The sequence below is a fragment of the Capra hircus genome, chromosome 2 (genome assembly GCF_001704415.2).
Source record: "Capra hircus breed San Clemente chromosome 2, ASM170441v1, whole genome shotgun sequence".
Taxonomy (NCBI): domain Eukaryota; kingdom Metazoa; phylum Chordata; class Mammalia; order Artiodactyla; family Bovidae; genus Capra; species Capra hircus.
In genome coordinates, this window is record NC_030809.1 from 99,653,773 (window position 1) to 99,679,507 (window position 25,735).

The 25,735-nt window shown below is 36.2% G+C and overlaps 1 protein-coding gene across 2 annotated transcripts in view; it reads right to left on the reverse strand.

Moving 5' to 3' along the window:
• The window catches only part of LOC102168948 (CD302 antigen), a 119,533-nt gene that overhangs the window by 56,659 nt on the left and 37,139 nt on the right, over positions 1–25,735 (reverse strand). For both annotated transcript variants that reach the window (XM_018063553.1, XM_018063538.1), the window contains exons 14-25: positions 23,692–23,773; positions 22,695–22,763; positions 18,720–18,834; positions 15,242–15,277; positions 14,679–14,854; positions 13,777–13,844; positions 13,408–13,487; positions 12,380–12,519; positions 10,554–10,659; positions 10,155–10,315; positions 2,753–2,882; positions 1,454–1,680 (exon numbers count right to left, since the gene is read on the reverse strand). In XM_018063553.1, coding sequence (XP_017919042.1) covers positions 1,454–1,680; positions 2,753–2,882; positions 10,155–10,315; positions 10,554–10,659; positions 12,380–12,519; positions 13,408–13,487; positions 13,777–13,844; positions 14,679–14,854; positions 15,242–15,277; positions 18,720–18,834; positions 22,695–22,763; positions 23,692–23,773 — 1,390 coding nt within the window. The remainder of the gene's footprint in view (positions 1–1,453; positions 1,681–2,752; positions 2,883–10,154; positions 10,316–10,553; positions 10,660–12,379; positions 12,520–13,407; positions 13,488–13,776; positions 13,845–14,678; positions 14,855–15,241; positions 15,278–18,719; positions 18,835–22,694; positions 22,764–23,691; positions 23,774–25,735) is intronic.

Sequence of the window (25,735 nt, forward strand, 5' to 3'; positions counted from 1 at the left end):
ACCGGTCCATTCTAAAGGAGATCAGTCCTTGGTGTTCACTGGAAGGACTGATGCTGAGGTTGAAACTCCAATTCTTTGGCCATCTCATGTCAAGAGTTGACTCATTGGAAAAGGCCCTGATGCTGGGAGGGACTGGGGGCAGGAGGAGAAGGGGATGACAGATGACATGGCTGGATGGCATCACTGACTCAATGCACATGAGTTTGGGTGAACTCCAGGAGTTGGTGATAGACAGGGAGGCCTGGCATGATGTGATTCATGGGGTCGCAAAGAGTCGGACACGACTGAGCGACTGAACTGAACTGATTCTTCAAGCAATTTCTGAGTACTGTTTTTTTTTTAATTAAACTTCTGACAAATGCTGTTGGTAATAAATTTAAAGTTTGTCAAAGATTATGTTCACTTCTGAGTTTAAGTTTTTCATCCACTCTCCAGTTCAACTTGGGGTTTGTGCAAGAATTGAATTGTCTTTCATCACTTTTTCTCCAGACAACCCTAAAACCATCTTGGTACACTGAGGGTTATCCTACAGCCTCCATGCCTCAGGTTTGCTTCACAATGCCGTGGATGCTTCTCTCCTACTCTCTCGATTAACTTCTCTCTAAGAGTGGATTAGGAATACTGGTTTAGGTGACACTTATAAAACGGGCTTTTATGGGTCACTCGCTGCACAGATGCAGGAAACAAAGTTCACATTACCATCTTTGTAAATGGCACCCCTATCAATAGACAACATATGCAGCCTTATATACCAGCCCTATATCTTAACATTAAATTCATTTCAGCGGGCAAAGCATCAAATCATTACAAAGAAGGCTCAGAAAAGAGGCAAAAAAGGACTAAGACGCTGACAGAAATAATAGAGCTCTATTTTAAAGACGATTCCCTATTAATTTTAGCCAAAAGATTTAGGAGCATAAATATTCCTGTTCATGCTATATGTATGCAATTCAGTGTTGGGAATTAATAGGAGACTAGCATTTGTTGTTGGGCTAAGAGATGAATGAGAAGTACCCAAGATCTTCTAATTCCTTTGTAGAGTGGCTTAATTTCACTTTGCTTATTCAGAAAGGGATAAAAAGCCCTTTAATAATGTCCATGGGCTTCCACTCACCCAACCCCCTGTGATTTTGTAACTGCCCTTCCCCTCTCCTTTTCATTGGCTGAGGAAAGATAGCAGCTCTAGATTCCAGCTCCATCTTTGATTAGAATAAATAAAAAGAAGTGCTCAGCTACATATGTCCATTGGACATTTTTCTAAAGCTAAACAATAAAGCAGCAAATCAGTGGAAAAATGACTGCCACTAAAAATTACATACTTGATGAAATTCATTCACTGGAGTAAGATTTTATGATCTCTGGGTTTTTTTAGTCTGATAGGAGAGATGCTGTGTGCAATAAAAAAATGTCACATTCCATCACCCAATCCTGGCAATTGGGACTGAAAACTTACATCATGACTGGAGAGTCCAATCCACAAAGAAGAGTTGCGAAGGACCGCCTGCACGGTCAGGAAGGCCTGCTGGTAAGGGTCTGTGATGCTCACCAGCTGCATGTTTTCTTTCTGACACTCTCTTAGAGCATCGGTCCAAGTCAGGGTCTTCAGGATTATTTTGTACAGGTTATTTTGATACTTCATAGTCTCTGAAGTATTCCGCAAGGTCTGTCTGCTTTCAATTTCTGTGTGTAAAAGAAAAAAAAAAAAAAAACCACCCACTTGGTAAGTCATGAGATAGCTTTTGAAATTTCTCCCTATAATAATGTACTTTAGGTATTACTTATCTGTTTTAGACTTTGGGTAGGATAATTAAGTATGTTTTGCTAAAAAAAAAAATTTTGTTTTAGTTGCTCTGATTTGGGAAGGTGAAAAGCTGTAAATAAAACTAGAGTGCAGCAAGATTACCATTTCAGATTGGTGCCAGATTCTTTCTTTCTTTGAACTGCTTCCACAAGAGAAGGTGTTAAGTCTCCCTTTACAAGTTTTCATCTGGGAGAACTCACAAAAAATGTACGAAACCACCCCTTAGAGGATATATTTGCATTACAGATTTGCAATACTTCTCTGAATTAAGGCAGTTACTAAAAACTGTAAGACGAATGAGTAAAGATTAATTTAGCAAAAAGTTCTTCAGAAGCACATGAATTAGCTACTTGAGATTCTCATTACATGACAAAGGACTTCTTTTTTTAAAACATTTGTTAAAAACTTACTGTGACCAGTGAAAACAATTTAATAAAAAATATTTTGAAAATATAGATAATGTCTACTTTTAAGTACATATTTTATTTTTATGTGGATTATAGGATAAGGCTTAGCATGTGATCCATTTATAATGCTTCATATCCTTTTATTTTTTTGAGTGCTAAATTTAACCATGAATGTTTACACTGAGTTCAGTTACAAACATTTTTTTCCTCCTCTTTTCCTCATGATAGAAAGTAAAATCTGAAAAATCCCAGAGTAAAAAGAACAAAATGCAGCCATAATTTACTGTCATTAGACAACTCCTATTAACAAATTCCGTTAAATACTTAATTTTGATATTTAATTATGGCAATGATCTTGAAAGAAAATCACATTCTATTCAATACTTGAGCTAATTTGACTCACATGGATGTAGCCATGCTAAAATGTTAAGGAAGCTGTATGATTACAAATATTAATTAATTTATAGGATTTTTTTTGTGTGAAAACATAGTGTACATCTCTAACAACATAAAGTACCGTAGTTATCTAAATAATGATCTATACCTGAGTATTTCTGACATAGAGACAGAGTATGGTGTTCACTACAGGAAGTAAAATTCCACATCCCAGTAAAAGGTGATTTTTGGAGGTTGAGCATTACAGCACAGTGGTAAGATGCCTCTTCATCAAAAATCTAAACAAAAAGGCAAATATGTATAAGCAATCATGAAACTAACAGTCTGAGGAGCCCAGTAAGATAATTTTATATTCCAAATTGGATTTTTCTTCCTATAGAAAAATCCATTAGGGAGCTGACCATGAAATCACTAAGAAAATCCTGATAAACTTTCAAAACATGGGAAAAGGGCAATTAACTTTAGAAATCACAAACCAAAATAGTAGTAATATTGATAAACACATCTTCAAAACAGATGAAAACCTGTTAGAAGACAAAAGCAATTATAGTAATATTTAACACCCTGCTGTCATTCTTAACATTGCAAGTAAGCAAAAAAAGTGATGACAATTAATTTAACTTATTAGATACTTATAAACTTCTGGCAAATGGTGTTCCATACAAGAGAGAACTCACCTTAAAGCTTTGATCCTATACTTGTCACTATGAAACATCCATAAATAAAAGTATCTATTTAGATTTCATTTGCTGACCACAAATCAGTAACATTAGACATGAAAATTTATTCAAAGTATATTATCCCTACACTCTTCTAAATGTTTGAAACATATTACTCTTAGAAAAATAAGAAAAGTAAGCTTATCCCAAGTTGGCAATGAACAGGGAGGCCTGGCGTGCTGTGGTTCATAGGGTTGCAAAGAGTTGGACACCGCTGAGCGACTGAACTGGACTGAACTGAACTGAAGCTTATCCAAGGAGCTATAATATTTTCTTTTAAATACTACATGCATGCATACATACTAAGTTGTTTCAGCCATGTCTGACTCTTTGCGACCTCGTGGATTGTAGCCCACCAGGTTCCTGTGTCCATGGGAACCCACGTCTCTTACATCTCCTGCATTGGTAGGTGGGTTCTTTACCACTAGCACTACCTGAAAGTGAAAGCTGCTCAGTCGTGTCCAACTCTTTGCGACCCCATGGACTATACAGTCTGTGGAATTCTCCAGGCCAGAATACTGGAGTAGGTAGCCTTTCCCTCCTCCAGGGCATCTTCATAAATAAAAAACTGAGGCTTCAGAGAAGTGAACTTCCTAGGGCATACTAAATGGCTGAATGGAATTCAAATCCAGACAATCTGACTCTAGAGTTTAGCCCTCAACTACTGTACCAAATCCCTGTATGATTAAAGAATGATCTTGGAACAGGATTCTAATATCACACGGTTTTGTTCCTTCAAACTTTCAGAGAAAGATAACTTCCCAGGCTGAGTCATAATCTCAAAACACAAAGCAGAAAACCACCCAGTTCATCTTATGAAGCTGACACAATCAGAAAAAAAAAATCTAACAATATGGCATTAAAAAAATTAACTCTATGAACAGAGATGAAAATATTCCCAAATAAAATTCTAACATCTAATTCAGTAGAGTAGTAAAATAATAATTCACCTTCAGTAATTAGGTTTTATTACTGAAATTAGGTTTTATTTAGGATTCAGTAATTAGGTTTTATTTAGGAGATAAAAATGGTTTTATCACAACATCTATCAATGGGCCACACATCCATGGGCTTAATGGGGAAAACTATATGACACAATTTTAATAGATGTTGAAAATAAATTTTAGAAAATCTACTACTTATTCTTGAATAAAAATTTAAAATAAACTAGTTATAGAATGATATATCTTGAACAAAAAGTACACATCAAATATAAAAATGAAAGACAAAGATAGTCCTATTAGAGTCCAGATCAAGTGTAAGATATTATTTAATACTCCCGGTATTTACCATGGTTCTGGAAGTCTTACCACATGTAGTGAAGTGTGAACTGTTATTTGCAAATTATGATTATCTAATTAGAAAACTCAGGAAAATCTAGTGAAAAACTTGGAGAAGTAGTAAGAGTTTGTAGTAAGATGGATACCTATGAAATAAATCTACAAAAATTTCCAAACAATAGGTTTCCTACACATCAATAAGAAAATTTAAAAAAAGCTGCCATTCTCAATGGCAATAAGAAAGATAATTTCTATGAAAACATCAGTGAGGAATTTAAAAGGAAGACTTGAATTAGTGGAGAGACATGTTACACCATATTCTTGAGGAAAGATTAACAAAGAGATGTCAGTTCTTCCTAAAATGTCATTAAATTCTCACCAGATGTTTTCTATTTAATTGTTTAGAGTGGAAATTAAGTAAATAATTCTATTTTGCCTTGAAGAATAGACATAACAGCTAAAATTTTTTAAAAGCAAATAATAAAGGATAACTAATCCTATTATATTTTTTGAAATATGGGAACATGGTAGTATTTAGAGCAGTGTGAGAGCTATACAGGAGTATGTCTCATACATAGATGCACACACACACACTTCACATATGATAAAGAAGGCATTCTATATTGATTTTAACAAATGGAAGTATATGCAATAAATGATGCTAGAAAATTGGCCAGGATTAGGGAAAAGGATTAAGTATCCATTGACAATGTATACCATATACAATGGATGTATCATGTTGTCAGGATAAAAAGGCAAGCTATAAAACAAAAAGAAGAAAATAAAGGCATATACTTAACTAACATTATAACCTTAAAAGAATAGAGGAAAAAAAAGAAACAAATAGAGTTAAACATGCAACAAAAAAATCAAAACTTATTTCTGTAATATTTTTGGTATTTAGACTTGAAAAATCCTATGAAAATATTTGCAATAAATGCAAGAAACACAGGGTTTGCACAGTTAATGTTTACACAGTCATAAAAACAGTAAGAATTACAAGAAGACTTTGACAGATAAATTTTCTTTTTTTTCCCTTCATTTTTCTTTCTTTTTTTAATTTATTTTTTATTTTACTTTATAATACTGTATTGGTTTTGCCATAAATTGACATGAATCTGCCATGGGTGTACATGAGTTCCCAATCCTGAACCCCCCTCCCATCTCTCTCCCCATATCATCTCTCTGGGTCATCCTAGTGCACCAGTCCCAGGCATCCTGTATCCTGCATCAAACCTAGACTGGTGATTCATTTCTTACATGATAGTATACATGTTTCAATGCCATTCTCCCAAATCATCCCACCCTCTCCCTCTCCCACAGAGTCCAAAAGTCTATTCTATACATCTGTGTCTCTTTTGCTGTCTCGCATACAGGGTTATCATTACCATCTTTCTAAATTCCATATATATGTGTTAGTATTCTGTATTGGTGTTTTTCTTTCTGGCTTACTTCACTCTGTATAATCGGCTCCAGTTTCATCCACCTCATTAGAATGGATTCAAATGTATTCTTTTTAATGGCTGAGTAATAATCTATTGTGTATATGTACCACAGCTTTCTTATCCATTCATCTGCTGATGGACATCTACGTTGCTTCCATGTCCTGGCTATTATAAACAGTGCTGCGATGAGCATTGGGGTACACATGTCTCTTTCAATTCTGGTTTCCTCGGTGTGTATACCCAGCAGTGGGATTGCTGGGTCATAAGGCAGTTCAATTTCCAGTTTTTTAAGGAATCGCCATACTGTTCTCCATAGTGGCTGTACTAGTTTGCATTCCCACCAACAGTGTAAGAGGGTTCCCTTTTCTCCACACCCTCTCCAGCATTTATTGCTTGTAGACTTTTGGATCGCAGCCATTCTGACTGGTGTGAAATGGTATCTCATTGTGGTCTTGATTTGCATTTCTCTGATAATGAGATAAAAGATGTCGAGCATCTTTTCATGTGTTTGTTAGCCATCTGTATGTCTTCTTTGGAGAAATGTCTATTTAGTTCTTTGGCCCATTTTTTGATTGGGTCGTTTATTTTTCTGGAATTGAGCTCCATAAGTTGCTTGTATATTTTTGAGATTAGTTGTTTGTCAGTTGCTTCATTTGCTATTATTTTCTCCCATTCCAAAGGTTGTCTTTTCACCTCGCTTATAGTTTCTTTTGTTGTGCAGAAGCTTTTAATTTTAGTTAGATCCCATTTGTTTATTTTTGCTTTTATTTCCAGTATTCTGGGAGGTGGATCATAGAGGATCCTGCTGTGATTTATGTCAGAGAGTGTTTTGCCTATGTTCTCCTCTAGGACTTTTATAGTTTCTGGTCTTACATTTAGATCTTTAATCCATTTTGAGTTTATTTTTGTGTGTGGTGTTAGAAAGTGTTCTAATTTCATTCCTTTACAAGTGGTTGACCAGTTTTCCCAGCACCACTTGTTAAAGAGATTGTCTTTTCTCCATTGTATATTCTTGCCTCCTTTGTCGAAGATAAGGTGTCCATATGTATGTGGATTTATATCTGGGCTTTCTATTTTGTTCCATTGATCTATATGTCTGTCTTTGTGCCAGTACCATACTGTCTTGATGACTGTGGCTTTGTAGTAGAGCCTGAAGTCAGGCAAGTTGATTCCTCCAGTTCCATTCTTCTTTCTCAAGATTGCTTTGGCTATTCGAGGTTTTTTGTATTTCCATACAAATTGTGAAATTATTTGTTCTAGCTCTGTGAAAAATACCGTTGGTAGCTTGATAGGGATTGCATTGAATCTGTAGATTGCTTTGGGTAGTATACTCATTTTCACTATATTGATTCTTCTAATACATGAACATGGTATATTTCTCCATCTATTAGTGTCCTCTTTGATTTCTTTCACCAGTGTTTGATAGTTTTCTATATATAGGTCTTTAGTTTCTTTAGGTAGATATATTCCTAATATTTTATTCTTTTCGTTGCAATGGTGAATGGAATTGTTTCCTTAATTTCTTTTTCTACTTTCTCATTATTAGTGTATAGGAATGCAAGCGATTTCTGTGTGTTGATTTTATATACTGCAACTTTACTATATTCATTGATTAGCTCTAGTAATTTTCTGGTGGTGTCTTTAGGGTTTTCTATGTAGAGGACCATGTCATTTGCAAACAGTGAGAGTTTACTTCTTCTTTTCCAATTTCGATTCCTTTTATTTCTTTTTCTGCTCTGATTGCTGTTGCCAAAACTTCCAAAGAATAAAAAATTCACATTTGATGAAATTAAAATTATTACTGAATTTATATGTTTTTATTAGAAATCAGAGCAACAGAAATCTAACAAATGCTTTTACTAGAAATCAGAAAATATGGTATCACTTAAACTAACAAATTAGCAAGCATTTTTAAAAGATAATGCTCCTTAGAGCACTTTAGTAGAGGCAATGTAGTAAACAAGCTAAGAATGCTACCTCTACAAGAGACTCAGATTTAAAAGCCGACTCTGCACGTATACCCTGAATGACTTCTGGCAAGTTATGTGACTCTCTGTCTCCACATTTCTAAGATAGGAGAGGCGTACTGACTGTTTCACATTTTTTGTGCAGATCAAATGAAATGATACATGTGATGCATTAGCAGAACGTATGACACATTAGCTGCTCAGTAAATGTTGGAAATTATTAATATACTGGTATGAATAGCAGAGTAATCACAACATACTGCTGACAAAAAAATAAACTCATAAACCTTTCTGAAAAGCAATTTGTTAACCAGAGTTTTGTAACTACTTATATCTTTTGATCTGGCTACCTAAATCTACCCTAAGGAGGTAACCTGAAATATATAGCAAAGATTATACACAAAGATGTTAACTGCAACTATTTAAGATTACGCAAAACTGAAAACAATGGAAACACTCAGCATTGTATAGGTAAATGATGGCAATATATATCAAGAAATACTGTGCAACCATCAAAATGGTTATCAAGTATATCATTTAATGGCATAAGAAACTATTGATACTTATATAATACTAAATGAGAAAAGTAGATACAATAGTATATAATCTTATCTAAGTCAAGAAGACAGTGTATAGAAAAGTCCTAGAAGAAAAATGCTGACATATTCATTGTGATTCCCTAGATCAGGATTGAAATATGGTTTGAAACTCATTTAGTAGGTCATGAAATCACTTCAGTGGATCTTGATTCTTACTTGTGATAATGAAATAGAATAGGATAGAATACAGAGAATAGACTGACTATACTAGGCTAAAGCAGACTAGAATAGAAAGCAATATAAGCTCTAAGGGTAAGTATTATTACCTGAAATTTTTGTTTAAATTCAGTATTATATTTATATCTATGTGCTAAATGGTTCTTTAAATGTATTTCTTACTATGGGGCATGAATTAAAAGTTTAAAAGCTACCAGCCTAAATATAAGCAGGATGTAGGTTGACATTTTTCTTTATGTTGTTTACTCTTTTATAACTTCCAAATTTTCTATAATAACCAAGCATTATTTTGATATTTACTTTGTAATAATTACATGTTTCAGTTCCCTTTGCCATCAAAGTCAATCTTGAGCAAAGTTCCATTGCATCAGTTATATCACTAAATGTCATCTAGCATGTACTTTTAACCTCTTAATAATTTTTGTTTTCTGTGCAAAAGATGGTTTGTATCCAGCAAATAAGGAAGACAGAAGCAATGGACAGTAATATCATGATACAGGATAACTATTGTTAAAATAATGCCTTCTTCCCTTCTACAGCTTCTTCACATTTAGATCTTAGGGAAAAATGATCACCAATCACCAACTGTGTACTTTTTACTTCAGAAGACTAAATCTGACAGCTCCAAATTCCAAAATGATAAATAAAGTCTTTATATTAGCTTTTATTTGCAGCTCACTATTGATGGTTTTGGGCTTCCCTGGTGGCTCAGATGGTAAAAAATCCACCTGCAGTGTGGGAGATATGGCTTTGATCCCTGGGTCGGGAAGATCTCCTGGAGGAGGGCATGGCAGCCCACTCCAGTATTCTTGCCTGGAAATTTCCATGGACAGAGGAGCCTGGTGGGTTACAGTCCATGGGGTCGCATAGAGTCGTACACAACGGAGTGACTAAGCACAATGAAGGTTTTACATGGTTATAAAATAAGTGCTATGGAATCTGATGCTACTATGAAAAACTAGGGCACCTACACAAAGGCTGGGGAAGCTATGTTGTTGTTCTTCTTGTGACAGCTTTCTTGATAAAATTCGTAGATGGTATAATTCACCCATTTAAAGTATACACTATAGTTTTCAGCGTATTCACAGAGTTGTGCAACCATCACCCTCAATCAATCTTAGAACACTTTCACCACCTTAGAAAGAAATCCCATATGCTTCAGCCATCACTGCCAATCCTTCTAGCCTCCTTAGTCTCTGGTAAATAGTAATTTATTTTCTATCTTTATAGATTCGCCTATTTGGATGTTTCATATAAATGGACTCATAAAATAGGCCATTGTTCTTAACCCAATAATTTGTGAAAGGCTCAGGTATTTCATAGAGCTACACACTGTACTGATTAAAAGAACAAACAAACTTACATTTGGTGGTATTCGCAGCCTCCGACCAACCAATAATGGGTGAAAGTTACTGTAGGTCAGCTCTCTGTTATCCATCCATTTGTTTATCTTTTCATAAGCCGTCCAGCGCAAACCAATCCATAAAGAAGCTTCCATACCCGGAAGCAGGGATGTAATAAAATCTGTCAGAAAGATACATATTTTTTTTAAAAAGCATCTGATTTATTGAAATTAAAGGTATACTAAAAATGTCAATGAATACTTTGAGCTTATCTAACTATCAAGATAATCTTTGGTTATCACCTAACTATAAAAAGTAATTTAATAAGATTCTTTTCATATGTTAATTCCCCACATCTTGCCAACAGGAACTTGGCCCCCAGATCAGAATAAAATATGTTTACAGAAAAATTCAGCTACCTTGCTCTCTCTGGCTCAACACTGAAGGAAGGGTTCCACCATAGGTATGACAAATATCACTGGCTTCAGAAAATGTGACAGATTTGGGGTTGATCCTTAGAAAACACTACAAACAAAGAATACACACAAAGTATAAAATTTCAGACAAATGAAAGTTCATATAGGAAGTAAATGCCTTATCTTTTAGAGAGCTGCTAATTTTTTGTCTGTAAGGTACAGAAATGTGCAAAGCAGTGTCATAAGACTGCAGACCTATACTCTCAATTTAAACAACTGAAGAGCAGTCTTTGAACTATTGTTATAAAAATTTCCAATTTACTGAGTACATCCTTGTGCTAAACACTTTGCACAGCATTATCTCATTTAATTCTCACAACAAATGGGGAAATGGAAGCACAGGGACATTAAGAAACTTTACCCATAAATGAAATAGCCACAGCATGGTCAGCATTTAATTGCTGCTCCATTTGATTTCAAATATGTATTCTTTACCATTACCTTATATTAAAAAAAAACACCGCATATTAAAAGAAATCATCCCACTGTCTCTTGGCAGGATATTTTAATTCAAAGGGGTGAAAGGGATTGAGAGATACAAACTATCAGACTAAAATAAATAAATCATAGGGATGTTATAATTTTATAATAACTTTGTATGGTATATAATCTATACAAATATCTGATCACTATATTGAACACCTGAAATTAACATACTATTTTCAGTAAACTATACTTCAATAAAACAAATAAAAACTCTACAAATTTATATCAACTATGTAAATTAATCTAGTCCTAGCACCTTGGGGGAAAAAAGATTATTTTAATTTTAAAAAGTCAAAATATACCCCTAATATTTTAAATTTACTACAGACGCTTTCAGTTGCCAGACCCATCTCTTCCTTTTTCTGTTTGATATTATAGTTATGTTACTGTGTAGTAGTATGGCCCAAATTATGTTCCTTGAAACATTCTACAAAAAATTTTTTTTCAGCCTCCTTACAGACAAGAGTGGCCAGAGAGATATAAAGTCATTGGGAGACTTCTAGAAAAGACTCCCTGAACAAACACCCTGAACTTGAGCTTGGAAGCCTCAAGTTAAGGATGGTAGAGCAGAAAGACAAAGGGAAGTCTGGTTTTGAAGACCACAGAGCTTTCATACCAATCCCAGCCTGCTTATCTTCAAATGTCTTTTATCTGAGAGAATAAATGTTTTAGCATACTGTAGTAATTTCTCTTTTTAGCAGCCAGTTGCATTTCCTAAGATATATACACCGATATGAATTGTGCATCTCAAGGAGGCAAATATAGAACGTGGCACTTCCCAATCTATTTAATCATAAACCCTACTCTGGAGGCAAGATCAATGATTAATATTTTGTTAGCATATGTGTATATTCCCCAAAAGTAGTTTGGGAAATGTTGATTTAATTTGATTGATAAATGCTGCTTGGATGTTTTCCTTAAGGAGGAAAATTTATCAGCTAGAAATTCAGTCAGTTTCCTACATGCCAAAGAGATAGCCCTGACTAGTTAATGTACTATTCATTGAAAGATCAACTTCAGCAATTTAAGTGTTAGCAGCAATGGAACAGGAACACAGTATTCTAAAAGGCCGGCTGTTGCTGCTGCTGCTGCTGCTGCTGCTGCTGTCGCTAGGCGTGACTAACTTGAGAGTAACTCCGTTTCTGAAAATGTAGAGAATGAGGTGAGATACTGAAATATGCAGTCTATTTTAGTGAAGTTACTTGGGATGTCATTCTGCCGTGGGCCAAATAACCTTCATGAAAGCAATCATCATTTGCACAATGTAGCAATTCCCTTTTTACCTTGTTCTGAAAAGTAATCCAGTCCCCAGAGCACTGCACTTTAGCTGCAGAATCTGGACTATATTTTTCTAATGAAGATACATTGTATTTTTCACAGACAAAGGGCAACTTGGTACTACAGTCTGCAGGTTTTCGTAAATCTGAGAAGTGAAAAGCAAGATTACTGTGGTGATAATTTTCCATTCAGCACATTTTTAAAAACAATCCAGTAGTAAAGAAAGTCTCTTTAAATCAATATTTCCCAAATGGTTAAAGTATATTCTTCTTCTTCCCTAGCTATTTTTGTCTCCTATTATTATTACTCATTTCAATAGGTTGTTGCATACCAATATTGCTTATAAAAATGCACAAACTTGGTGCATTTCCTAGTGGCAGGAAACAGAGAGATGAAGGCTCTTGGGGAGGGGGATAGAGACCTAAACTATACTTTAGAATTGCTGCCTGCTCATCTTTGTGAATTTGTCTATACCCTCATCAGTTAGGAAAGGGTAAGTAACTGCTTTAGCAACTGAAAGTCGCTCAGTCACATCTGACTCTTTGCGATGCCATGGACTATACAGTCCATGGAATTCTCCAGGCTAGGATACTGGAGTGGGTAGCCTGTCCCTTCACCAGCGGATCTTTCCAACCCTGGGATCGAACCCGGGTCTCCCTCATTGCAGGAGGATTCTTTTACCAGCTGAGCCACAAGGGAAGCCCACAAATATTGGAGTGGGTATCCTATCCCTTCTCCAGCAATTTTTCCCAATCCAGGAATTGAACTGGGGTCTCTTGCATTGTAGGCAGATTCTTTACCAACTGAGCTACGAGGGAAGCTCAACTGCTTTAGGATAAAGGAAGTCAAAATATTCTCAGTGAAGAGCACCTTTACTTGCATTTGGAACTTGAGCTATTGTCATTAGCAATAAATCAGAACAAGATAAAGCTACCACATGTATAATCAAAAGGAAAACAAGATTAAGCTAGTAATTGAACCTGAAGTTCACATATTACATAATCAACATTAAAGGATTTGGAATTAACCTTACCATTAAACCAAGTCTTGGCAGACAGGTAAAAGCATTCCTCTCCAAATAGTATAGGAAAGCGATGCCATGGATCTCGTGAGCTGAAAGAAGACAAGAGATGAGACAGCTTGCAATGTAGTTACATGTTCCATCTTGGGCTTTACTGTAAGCAATTTTAGTTCTAAATTTAATGTTAGGCCATTATTTTATACTGCTTTTTTCTTGATGCTCATTTGCAAAAGGATTTGGTTTCTCAGTCTAGGTAGTTAAGGATTAATGCTCAAAACTAATTATAAATAACTGCTCCATTTAGTATTAAATAAAAGGGGATTTGGGACAGATTCTTTTACATGATAACTTTACAAAGGCAGCATCAAAGATGTCACATACTGTATAAAACGATGTGATATCAGCTGTTCAGTAGTTCTCACCCACCATTTCTGCTCATCACTAGATATCTGAAAAAAACAATACAAAAACAAAACAACCAAGTGAACACCCACCCTTACATGTGCTAACTTTTCTAGGAGAGTTTTGATTTAAATACCCTGGCTTATCAAAATCACAAACCACTAAAATTTCTGAATATTCATTAGTTTACTAAATTACATAAACTGGGTCCTTTCACTGAAGAAAGTAATTTAGAAACTTTTTTTTATATTCACATGCCCTATTTTATATACAGAAAATATGTCACTGTAATTGTGGACATACATTAATGGAACATATAATATTCTACTGCTACCAATTATAAATTTTAAAATATATGAATTACTTTTCCGCTAAAAAACTATTTTGCAGAGTTAGTTATGCTTAGAAACAGAATTTCAAGTTAACTACAAAGTTAAAATAACTTTTGGCGCTCATCTTATCAGTTGACATTTATAATTAATCTTGAATATTTTAAAACATTATACAGTTCTATTTAAATTTTTTCTAACATGCAGTGATGAACTTACAGGTTGTTAGGCAAACTTCACTTGAGAGGAACACTCAACTTTTGTACATTTAAAATTTTTTTAACAGAATAAATACAGTTTCCCAGGTGGCTCAGTGGTAAAGCATCTGCCTGCCAATGCAGGAGCCACAGGTTCTGGGCCCAGGTTCAGTCCTTGGGCACAGAAGATCCCCTGGAGGAGGCAACAGCAACCCACTCCAGTCTTCTTGTCTGAAGAATCCCATGGATGGAGGAAGCCGGGTCCATGGGACTGCAGAGTCAGAAACAACTGCACACACATGCCCAACAGAATAAATATAAAAATTAAAAAATAAAATACATTCTTTTAAATTACATTTGCTATCTTGTTTTTGATGGCTCTTAGTCCTGTAAAAGATGTTAAACTAGCCAGAGAACTGTGATTACTATCACAATACAGAACAGCTTCTTCATAGCTTAAGCGGGGATCAGCAACAAACCAATATTCACTCCCTTCTATTACAACTGGAGGTCCATGAATTCCAGCACGCTCTAAAGAAGAAGAACAGCAGAGTCAGGACTGCATAAACTCAACTGCACCCTCTCAGCATGCATGAATACTCAAAACTATTTATAAATAGTAATCCATTTAGATTACTGGCTCTCTTAGCCCATGGCAGTTCTGCCTGGAAGGATTCAATGATTTCTGAGCCAGTGAGCAGCTCTTGTACCCTCCTGTACTCATGAAGAAGGCTAAATCCAGCCTCAGAGTCTCATCCCACACCAGCCAATCACCTTCCCTCCCTGCAGACACTTCATTGCATTTGAAGACATAATAGAGAAGAAGCTGGCACTTGGACCTGGGCTTAAATAGTTAACTAAATACACCACTGAAAAGGTAAAACCAACTTTGGATACATTTTAGTTTTCTTCACTCACCTGGATTGTACCAGTCTGGTATTTTTAGAGAATGACCTGTATAAGAAAGCAAGTGGCTTAAGTTTAGTATTCAATTATAGACCACAGCATGCTTGCAATTTTGCTGAGATTTGTTGATTTCTGGCCAAACCATCTCCTTTCATGTTATGATCACTTCAGTCTGAATTTTGCAGGGCCTATGCTAAAGCCGTTTTTGTGGCAACTGAAAAGGCAGATTTGCTAAATATTAATACAGTATAACTAGCAGTTCTCTACCTTATATTGTGGAAGTCATAAAAGAAGACTAGATGGATAAAATATAGTTAATAATTAGGAAGGACAAATAAGTAAATGAATATATTGTATATATTACATTACATAGGAATATGCAAGATAATCATCACTGTAGGATGAGGTTGCTCAGGAACCACATCTCCATGTAATGCAATTTGAATATATTTTGGTTGGTAGAGTTTATTGTTTCCCAAATTACCCTTTGGAAAAAATGTTCAGTGATCCAGTACTGAAACTTTAGAGGAGAGACAAAACTGGGAGGAAAATAAAATTCACCCAGCAAGGATATATGGTACCATACAAAGAATTATGGTCTTTGAAGCTGGGTGAGTCAGTGTCCAAATGCTCTGACTCTTTGCTGCTGTGCTACTTGGGATCAGTTGCTTAACTCTCTGAGCCTCAACTTTCTATTTTATAAAAACGAAACTCTCCTACCTAACTCACAAAGACAGTGTGAAGATCATGTAAGATCACGCTTATGGAAGCACCCCAAACAGGGCCAGGCACAGAGCAGTTCCCTCAGGATGCTAGTTGCTCTTCTCTCTCTTTACATTCTGGTCATAGGCCGCACTGGTTTCCAGCCAAAGACATAACTTGATGAATTTTAGAAATGATAGGGTAAAATAGCTGTTCTTCATTTTGCTATGTATCAGGGCCAACGCATGAGAAGACTCTACTCAAAGGACTGCCTACATGTCCAGCATCTGTGGTTTTTTCCTCTGACTCAGTCCTCTGTACACTGGATGATTTTCATTAACAATGCTGCAGATCAGTTAAAAACAGTTTCTTGTTTGTAATCTGGTCTGTTCATTTGTATGTTGGGGGAAAGCTATATGTTTAACCTTTACATTTCTTTACATTAGTGAGAAAAGCAAAATAAAAGGTACCTTTTCACACAAGATTACAAACATGTTTGTGTGTACAAAGTATCAAGAAATACAATTCAACAAAGTTGTGTTTATACGTCTTTTTCCAAAAACTTTTTTGTGAACCTTATTTTTGATATAGTTATCTTGGCTAAAAAGCTACTTAAAAAGTACGTATATCAATAGATTATCATTTTTAAAAATTAGGCTGTTAAATTATTTCTTTTAGAGAGGAGGGGACTAATTAGAACCAGATGGATGAGATAATAAAAAAGGCAAGCGCTAGAGAAAAGGTTGGGTGATTTGAGCTACTGAAGAGGTAAACTGCTTCAAGGAAATCAGAAAACATATTAATACAGAAGTATCTAGTTGAGCAGGTTTTGGTAGTTGTAATTACCAAGGAAATATCCACCTAGTGAATGAGACACACTGTAACTCAAATTTAGGGACTTTCAAAGGGAAGTTAACATAACATTTAAACCCTGGATCAAACCATCACTGATTGCTTCAAATGACTGAGACATTTGAAGGCTGAGGAAGGTTGAGATGGGACATTCTTTAGTTTTAAATTTTATTTCTGCATTGGACAGAGCAGGGATGCAATTATTCAAAAGATTTATTTATTTCTTTTATTACTTGATTTATGTTTTCTAAGCAAATATAAATAAAAACAAAAAATATATTAAAAAGAAAACCACGGTTTTAATATTTCCTGTGGTTATTGGATTGTCATTTCTAAGGTTTTCCCAGTGTAAACTCTAGGGCCTGTTTCACCACTCAAACATGAGGCAGGGGAACAGCTATCAGGAAAATAAAGAGCATACTTAACAAGCATACTTTGGAGGAAGCAAGGACACTCTCTGTGGCATGCCACACGGCAAAGAATAATAGAAGTATCATAACTAATGCTTCAAGCCAGAGACACTGTCCAAGTTAATTATATATTAGTTACTTTGCCACTTGTTTGAAAGGTGTCCAAACTGATTTTCCTCTTTCAGGTTAGCCAATAATTAGGACTAACTCAGGTATACTTTTTCCTTTAGGGAAACCCCATCAACACATACACACACATACATACTTTCTTTTTTATTAATCATCCCTCAAGTCTGCCTTTGTGAAAGAGACTTGCCAGATACTCTGCCAGATGTTGCATCTGAAGCTTTTCTTTTCTTCTTTATTTGGCTGCTCCAGGCCTTAGTTGTGGCATGCATGATCTTTAGTTTTAGCATGTGGGATTTAGTTCCCTAACCAGGGATCGAACCCAGGACCCCTGTATTGGCAGTGCAGAGTATTAGCTACTGGATCATGAGGGAAATACCTGAAGCTTTTTCAAAGGCAAGGTGGCTCCTCTTAGGAGAGAAGAACCATCTTCTAATAGGCAGTTCCATGAGATAATCTTTGGGTTCTTGGAGAACTTTTAAGAAGATATCGCTTTGGTCTCAACGAGCTGTCTACATTCAGTTCAGAAATTCATTTTGGAACTTTCTGGGCATTTACCATTGTGTTAATTAATCTAATCTATCTAAAATCTGCTTAACAATAATTTGGCAGTTAAAATCTTAACATTTTCCTTAATATATCCCTGACATTTTCCTACTACAAAGTGAAGTAAAAGGATATCTATTTATTATCTTTTCTCTTTTTTGTTACCAAGGCCTCTACTATCAAGCTAACTAATATCCTGAATTTGAAGGAGATAAATTTAATAATTCTGAGCTCATTGAAAATTGTTTCGAAACTATAAAAAAATTTAGATTTGGGCCCTGCCCAAATTTGATTTCCTGACTTTTGCTTCATTCTTCCAAAGCTTGTCTTCATTTTACAACAAAATTATTAAAATGATTAAATGGTTCCTTTTACTTTGTCTCTTCTTTCACTTGGAATAATCTTTCATTCCAAGGCCTAACCTCCCTAAACTAGTCTTTTCTTTTTTCCTAAACTAGTCTTAAATGTTCTCTCCTATACAAATTCTTTCATGATAAAAGAGAAAGGTAATACCTAATTTCCAAAAGGCAGGCTTTTACTAGGGATAGAAGAGGGAGTCAGAGCATAAGATGGCTGGTTGGCCATGGACATGAACTTGGGCAAACTTCAGGAGATGGAGAGGGACAGGGAGGCCTCGCGTGCTTCAGTCCATGGGGTGGCAAAGAGTCAGACACAACTGTGTGACCAAACAACAATGACAACAGGAGTCAGGCAGGATGGAGCTTACTATATTAACTGTATAATCAAAGGCTTTCAAAACTATAATTATAGACTAAAATGCTCTCTTAGATACTCGGATCAGCAGTCATAATATTCGCATGAGAAGACTGGGAAAAGAAATAACCACTACTTACCTTTTGGAATCTGGCACACCCATTCGAGTTTTGCATCACAAGCAAAAGGCCTTACATTCATAAATTCTCTGTCATCATAAAAATACCAGCTTCTTCTCCATGGCCTTTGAATGACCTAAAGGAGGAAGAGGATTGTAGAATATTTCCAAGTTGATGCAGCCCTTATACAACACTAAACTGTAAGTCTTATGGTCTTTAATTCTACTTTAGCTCTAGAACCTAAGATATATGTTTATGAATGAACACAGGAAAGAATGCAGTGTGTAAGCAGTAAAATTTAAACTGTATTAAGCAAGAGCCTTCAGAGGTACTAATAAAGAAAATATAGGGTCATGTTTATGTCCAAAATGCAAACTACTGTTTGTTTGTTTGTTTTCTGTTTTTATTGATATGAAATAACAGAATCTTACAACTTTAAATTTTGGAAGGACCAAGCTAGAGAAGAATATTTGGCTCAGTGATTTCTAAACACTAGGCTGTGATCATAGTGGACCTGTGAAAAGTGACATAAAAGTTGGGCATCAGGGGCCCAAGTTTGTTCTTTGGTGTTGGTTTGTGTACCTGGGGTATTGCCTTCCTCTGTGTGATCTAAGGGGCTTCCCTGGTGGCTCAGTTAGTAAAGAATCTGCCTGCAATGCAGGAGACCTGGGTTCAATCTCTGGGTAGGGAAGATCTCCTGGAGAACGGAATGGCTACCCACTCTAGTATTCTTGCCTGGAGAATTCCATGGATGGAGGAGTCCAGCAATGGCTCTCTACAATTTCCAGCCAGCAAGCAACAGGGAAAGGTAAGGGGAGGACAAGATCTGGTAGGAGCATCCACCAGGTTTTGGACTGTTTTGTCTCTTTTGAAAAAAAATTATTTATTTCTGTATTTATTTATTTCGGGACTGTGCTGGGTCTTTGCTGCTGCACACTTGCAGGCTTTCTCTAGTGGCAGTGAGCGGGGGTTATCCTTTGCTGCAGTGTGTGGGCTTCTCACTGTGGTGGCTTCTCTTAATGCAGAGCACAGGCTCTAGGCGTGCAGGCTTCTGTAGTTGCAGCACACGGGCCTCAGCAGTTGTGGCTTGAGGGCTCTGGAGCATGTAGAGCTGGGTTTCAGTAGTTGTGGCACATAGGCCTAGGTGCCTTGCAGTATGTGGAATCTTCCCAGACCAGGAATCAAACCCACACCCCCTGCACTGGCAGGTGGATTCTCAACCACTGGACCACTAAGGAAGACCTGGACTGTTTTCTCTTAAGGGCAAGATTCTAGAGGGTACTGTGGTAGGTGAGGTAAGATTCTCCTTACAGACACTGCCTTAGTTGGCCTTGTTCCTGATCAGTCTCTTCTATTTAGTTTTTTGGTAGGTTTTTCCAATCTCTTCACATATAGGGACACAATTTATATCAAACATAGTTTATTGTATGAGTGTTCTAGAAACTTCCAAACTTCCATTGAATTTTCATTCTTTCATGTGTTAAATCGGGAATTCTATAAAAATGGCATGATACTATAGTGTTTTACTAAAAACAGTTCCTTTGAAACAGTGGTTTCCAAGGGACCTCACAGTACTTTGTCTCAACATTCTTGTAACATTTCTAGTCAATCATATTCTTGAATCTCTTTCTTGGGCTTATATAGCAAAGATGTTTCCTAGATGCCTCTTCCCTCTTCATCCTCTTACATTTTAAAGGAAATGGCAACCCACTCCAGTGTTCTTGCCTGGAGAATCCCAGGGACAGGGGAGCCTGGTGGGCTGCTGTCTATGGAGTCGCAAAGAGTTGGACACAACTGAAGCGACTTAGCAGCAGCAGCAGCAGCAATCACCCTAAATCCACTTCTTGGACTTCTGTGCTTTCTTTGGCCACAGCGCATGGCTTGCGAGAGCTCAGTTCCCTGACCAGGGATTGAACACAGACCATGGCAGTGAAAGCCAAGAACTCTAACCACTGGGCCACAAGGGAACTCTTTTTCAATGGACATTTTTCCTTCAACTCCAGTTTCTTGATTCTAACTTACCACAGGATATTTCATACTGCAAGCTTGGATTCAAAACATCAGTTAAAGCAAAGTGTACTATTTTCTTTATAAACAAAGATCCCCTTCTGACTGTTTCTATACATGTCATAGAGCATAGCGGAGACTCAGACATCTGCATTTAAATTTCAGTTCTGTAATAATGCAAGTTACTCAGAGTTCACACTTCTTCCTCATGAGCTGGATATAGTAACAGTAACTACCTCATGTGTGTGTGTGTGTGTGTGTGTGTGTGTGTGTGTTTTAGTCGCTCAGTCATGTCCAACTCTTTGTGGCTGCATGGACTATATGGAGCCCGCTAGGCTCCTCTGTCCATGGGATTCTCCAGACAAGAATACTGGAGTGGGTAGCTAGTCCCTTCTCCAGGGGCTATTCCCCACCCTGGGATCAAACCCAGGTCTTCCACATTGCAGTCTTTACTGTCTGAGCCACCATGGAAGCCACCTACCCCATAGGGTTGTTTAATATCAAGTGTGATAACAGATGTGACATGACTGTGCCTGGCTCAGGAGCTCGCAGATGTTAGCTGCTGCAGCATCAGCACCATCACCATCGCCAGCAGCGTTACTCTCCTGGAACACTTTTGTTCTTGCATGAAACTTACACTTTGTCACAGTCCCTATAATTGCTTATCTGTTGTCTTTATCTTCTACTAGCTTATAAGTTCTGTGAAGGCACAACTATTTTATATTTTGTCATTGGTGACCCCCCACCCACCCCCACCCCTAGAGTATCACAGACTGCCTGGACATACTACCTACAGAATGAAAAATGAATGAAATCAGACTTCCCTGGTGGCCCACTGATTAAGAATCGAACATAGGTTCAATTCCTGGTCCAGGAAGATTCCACATGCTAAGGGGCAACTAAGCCCACGTGCCACAACTACTGAGTCAGTGCTCTAGAGCCTGTGAGCCACAAATACTGAAGCCTGTGTACCTAGAGCCTGTACTCTGTAACAAGAGAAATCACCACAGTGAGAAGCCTGTGTCCAGCAACAAAGATCCAGTCTGTCAAAAATAAATACAAATAAATTTGAAAAGTTAAAAAAGAACTAATTTGTAAAAGAAACAAGGCAAAACAAAACAAACAATGAATGAAGTTTGCAAGGGAAGAGGCCTAACTGGCCTGTGTCTTCTGGTCCTATCTGTCTTTTGCATCTTGAAATTTGTCTCAAGAGGAATCTTCTCACACCCTTCTTAGGTCATGTCAAAACCCTTTATCATGCTCTGCTGCCTACCAAAAAACTGCACAGACTCCTTAATCTGGCGTCAATCTAATCTCCCACCTTTGTTTTCAACCACAGTACCAATTAAAACTTCTTGATCTGCATTCTGTTCCCCTCACTGACAGCCACTCCCTTCCACTTCCACTTTCTTTTCTGTCTTATACTCTCCTCCCTGAACAAACTCTATCCATCCTTAAAGGTCCCATTCAGCTCCCACCTCTTTTGGCTCTTTGGGGCTTCCCTAGTGGCTCAGGGGTAAATAATCCACCTGCAATGTTGGAGACCTGGGTTTGATCCCTGGGTTGGGAAGATCCCCTGGAGAAAAGAACAGCTACCCACTCCAGTATTCTGGCCTGGAGAATTCCATGGACTGTATAGTCCATGGGGTAGCAAAGAGTCGGACACAACTGAGTGACTTTCACTTCACTTCTCTTTGGAAACACCGCCATAGAAATTACTTTTTTCTGAATTTCCTTCTTCAACCCACTCCTTTGGAGCTAATTACTGCATAGTAACAAGAGTCATCTTTCTTGAATATGAATTTTATCTTCTCACATTAAGTGTAAGTTAGGTTGCTTGAGGGCTGGACCACGAGTGTACTTTTAACCTCCGACTGCACCTAATATCATGCTCCACACACAAAAGGTACTCCATGGTCTGTTGCTTGATTACATGTACTGCCAGATTTATTTTTTTTAAATATGCAGGCTTTCTAGCATTGTACTGACCTTGACAGCAGCACAGTCTCTGATATCATAATCCTGCTGAAACTCATTTGCCGTGATAATAGTAGACACCTTAAAAGACAAGAGAGGCTTGAGAATTTAAGACTGATATATAAATATTTGCAATTTAGATGTAATTTAGGCAGCTTTAATAACTCAAGTGCATTCATATGCCAAGGGAGGAAAACTTTTTCATCTCTTTTTTTATGTCAGGATGCTAAATCATGAATAGGACTTATAAAATGTCATGATGTCATTGTTTCCAAACAAAGGCAGCCACAGTTTCAGAAGTGGAGGTTAATTGTGTATTAAGTTCACAGTTGGATCACAAAGAATCAGGGGCTTGCAAAATACTTCATTTTTTGCATGTGTTGAAATGCTAGTTATTTGATTAACTCTTCTCAGATATGCTCCAATTAGAAAATGAAGTCAAGGAATTTTACATTTAGAAAGAAAACACAGTGATTTGACACAACAGCAATGTGGAGCAAATATTCAATATTTGAGAATAATTTGTTTCTCTAAGTGTTAACTAGAGACTAACACTTCTCTCCTTAGGATAATGTAAACATTTGAAATAAGATTTAAGGACTTTTAAAGGTTCTCCCAAATTGTTCTTTCAATAAAGATTTTTTTTAACATAACTCATTAATTTTAGATAATAAAAATAAAAGCTTTTCATTATGAAAAAAGGAAAAAATACAAAGAAAAAGAAAAAAAATCACTTTTATTATCCCCAAATTACTGCTATATTTATATATCTATATTTTTATGCTTTGGGGCTACATATAGAGACTATACATATGGTTATTTTTTAAGTAAAAATGAAATTAGTAACATCTTTTCCCAACTTTATATATGTGAATCTATTTCCACTTCAATAAAGATACATCTACATAGTCTTCATGGTTGTATGACTATATTAATTAACAATCAACTTACTTGTTACTGAAACAAATATTCTTTCCATATTATCCCTCACAAGAAAGATTAAACTTACTGGTGTATGATCACTCCATTGCCAGGATCCTTGTAAATCGGGGCTCCTTTTATTTAAACCTATCCAAAGCCAACGCTGGTCACTATGTAAAAAGAAGAGTTAAGAAAAGATGAGCACAGCATTTGGCAAAAACATTTAGCATTTACATGTCTAAAATGCTTAACACAGGTAAGTTTATTCAGAAAACTTTGTCACTAACTGAGAGACAGTTTCAAGCTATATAAAGAAGTCTTCTGAAATGAAATTGAACCGTAACTATGGCGTAGCCATCAAAAAAGTACCATTCTTTTTAAAACTAAATTTTATGTTATTTTCTTCATATGAAAGGCAAAAATTCTTCTGCTTTGAAGAACTTAAGAGTGAAAAAAAAGAGTATATGATCATTTTAAAACTTTTACTGCAGAGCTTCAATATTAGATAATGTTTTCAGATGCAAAACAACGATAGCAGGACTTCCTGGTGGTTCAGTGGTTAACACTCTGCACTTCGAAGGCAGAGTACGTGGTTTCCATTCCTGGTCAGGAACTAAGGACCCATATGCCATGGGGTAAGGCCAAAAACAAACAAACAAACAAAAACAACAACAGCTTTTCCTTATAGCATTTTTCTGTAACTATCAAATATCTTTTCCTTAAAGTGCAGAACAAACCACTTAGCTAACCTTTTATTAAACAAGATTTTTAAAAACTTAATTCCTAGTGCCCACTAAGTTAAAGAAAGAAAAGCATTTAAGTATTTTCTAAACACCAAACTCCATGGGTTATACTAGAACAATACAAGTAAGCAATCACTTAAGTGAATACATTTAACACTCATAACTATTATATTTTAATGTACATATCATTGAGCTATGGGCAATGATGATACAGAAATGTACAAGACATAATATATACCCTCAAGTGGCATATAAACTGGTCAGGGAAACAAGATGTATATGAACAGAGAAACTATAAGGCCATTTTTGAAAAAGCATCAAATGATAAAAATTGGCATATATTTTAAGTAATACAAAAATTTGAAAAAAAGGAGAAGTCATTGTGAACTGTAGGAAGTCAGGAAACATTTTATAACATTAGTAGAACAAAAGACAGTCTTCAAAGAACAGCTATTGTCTCTTTTGAGTCATAATCTGAATGTTTACCACGTGTCAATATTCAGATTGGCTGAGAGGAGAAACAGTAAGAATTCCAAGGAAGAATGTACACAACAACACACAGAGACAGGGACACACATTGTCAGTGATCCCTTTCCCTCAATTTAATGTATGCTCTAGCCAGGGAGAGACTTTCAGTATAAACAGAAAAGAAATAACCATAAAAAAATTTCTCCACCGCTAACTTTTCTTGAAAATACTCTTAGGCCTTAATAAGTAGGTCGTTTCCCATGCATTTTGGGGGAGTGGCACTGGTTACTTTCTGTATAATTTAAACTTTTGATTGTATATCTCATGTACCGTAAGTATATGATTGAAAATTACAGATGCAAAATAATAGATATATAAATATTAAATATAAATAGAACATATATTAGAAAAGGAGTAGAATCCAAATGCAAAATTAATCTCTATTTTCAAGCTCAGCAGAATATATGGATTGTACAGTTATAAGACTGCTGGGAAATATAGTGAGTTTGCATTTAAAAATATTTCCTAGTGAATCCAAGGCAGAAACAAACTTAATTTTAACTTCCCACTTTTTAATAATTTTCTTCATTTATTTCCTCTGTTCAACATTCCCTCATATTCTAACATTTAATAAGCACATTTTTCATCTTGCCAACCTCAAGCCTTTCAACTTATTGCAATGGAATATAAGGACAGTCCCTTTTCAGTTGTTTATTGTTACAGTGTTTTCTTTCAAAGTGAAAGATCACCAATTTGTAGAGTTAAGATAAATCAAGTGGAGATGATTAAGTCCAGTTTGAATTTAGCAGCTAAAAAATGATTTTTCAGTTTGTGTCTTCAACTAATCAGAGATTTCTTACAGACTTACAAATGTATCATACTTCTTGAGTGTTGGATTTCTAGATAGTTGCCAAATACATT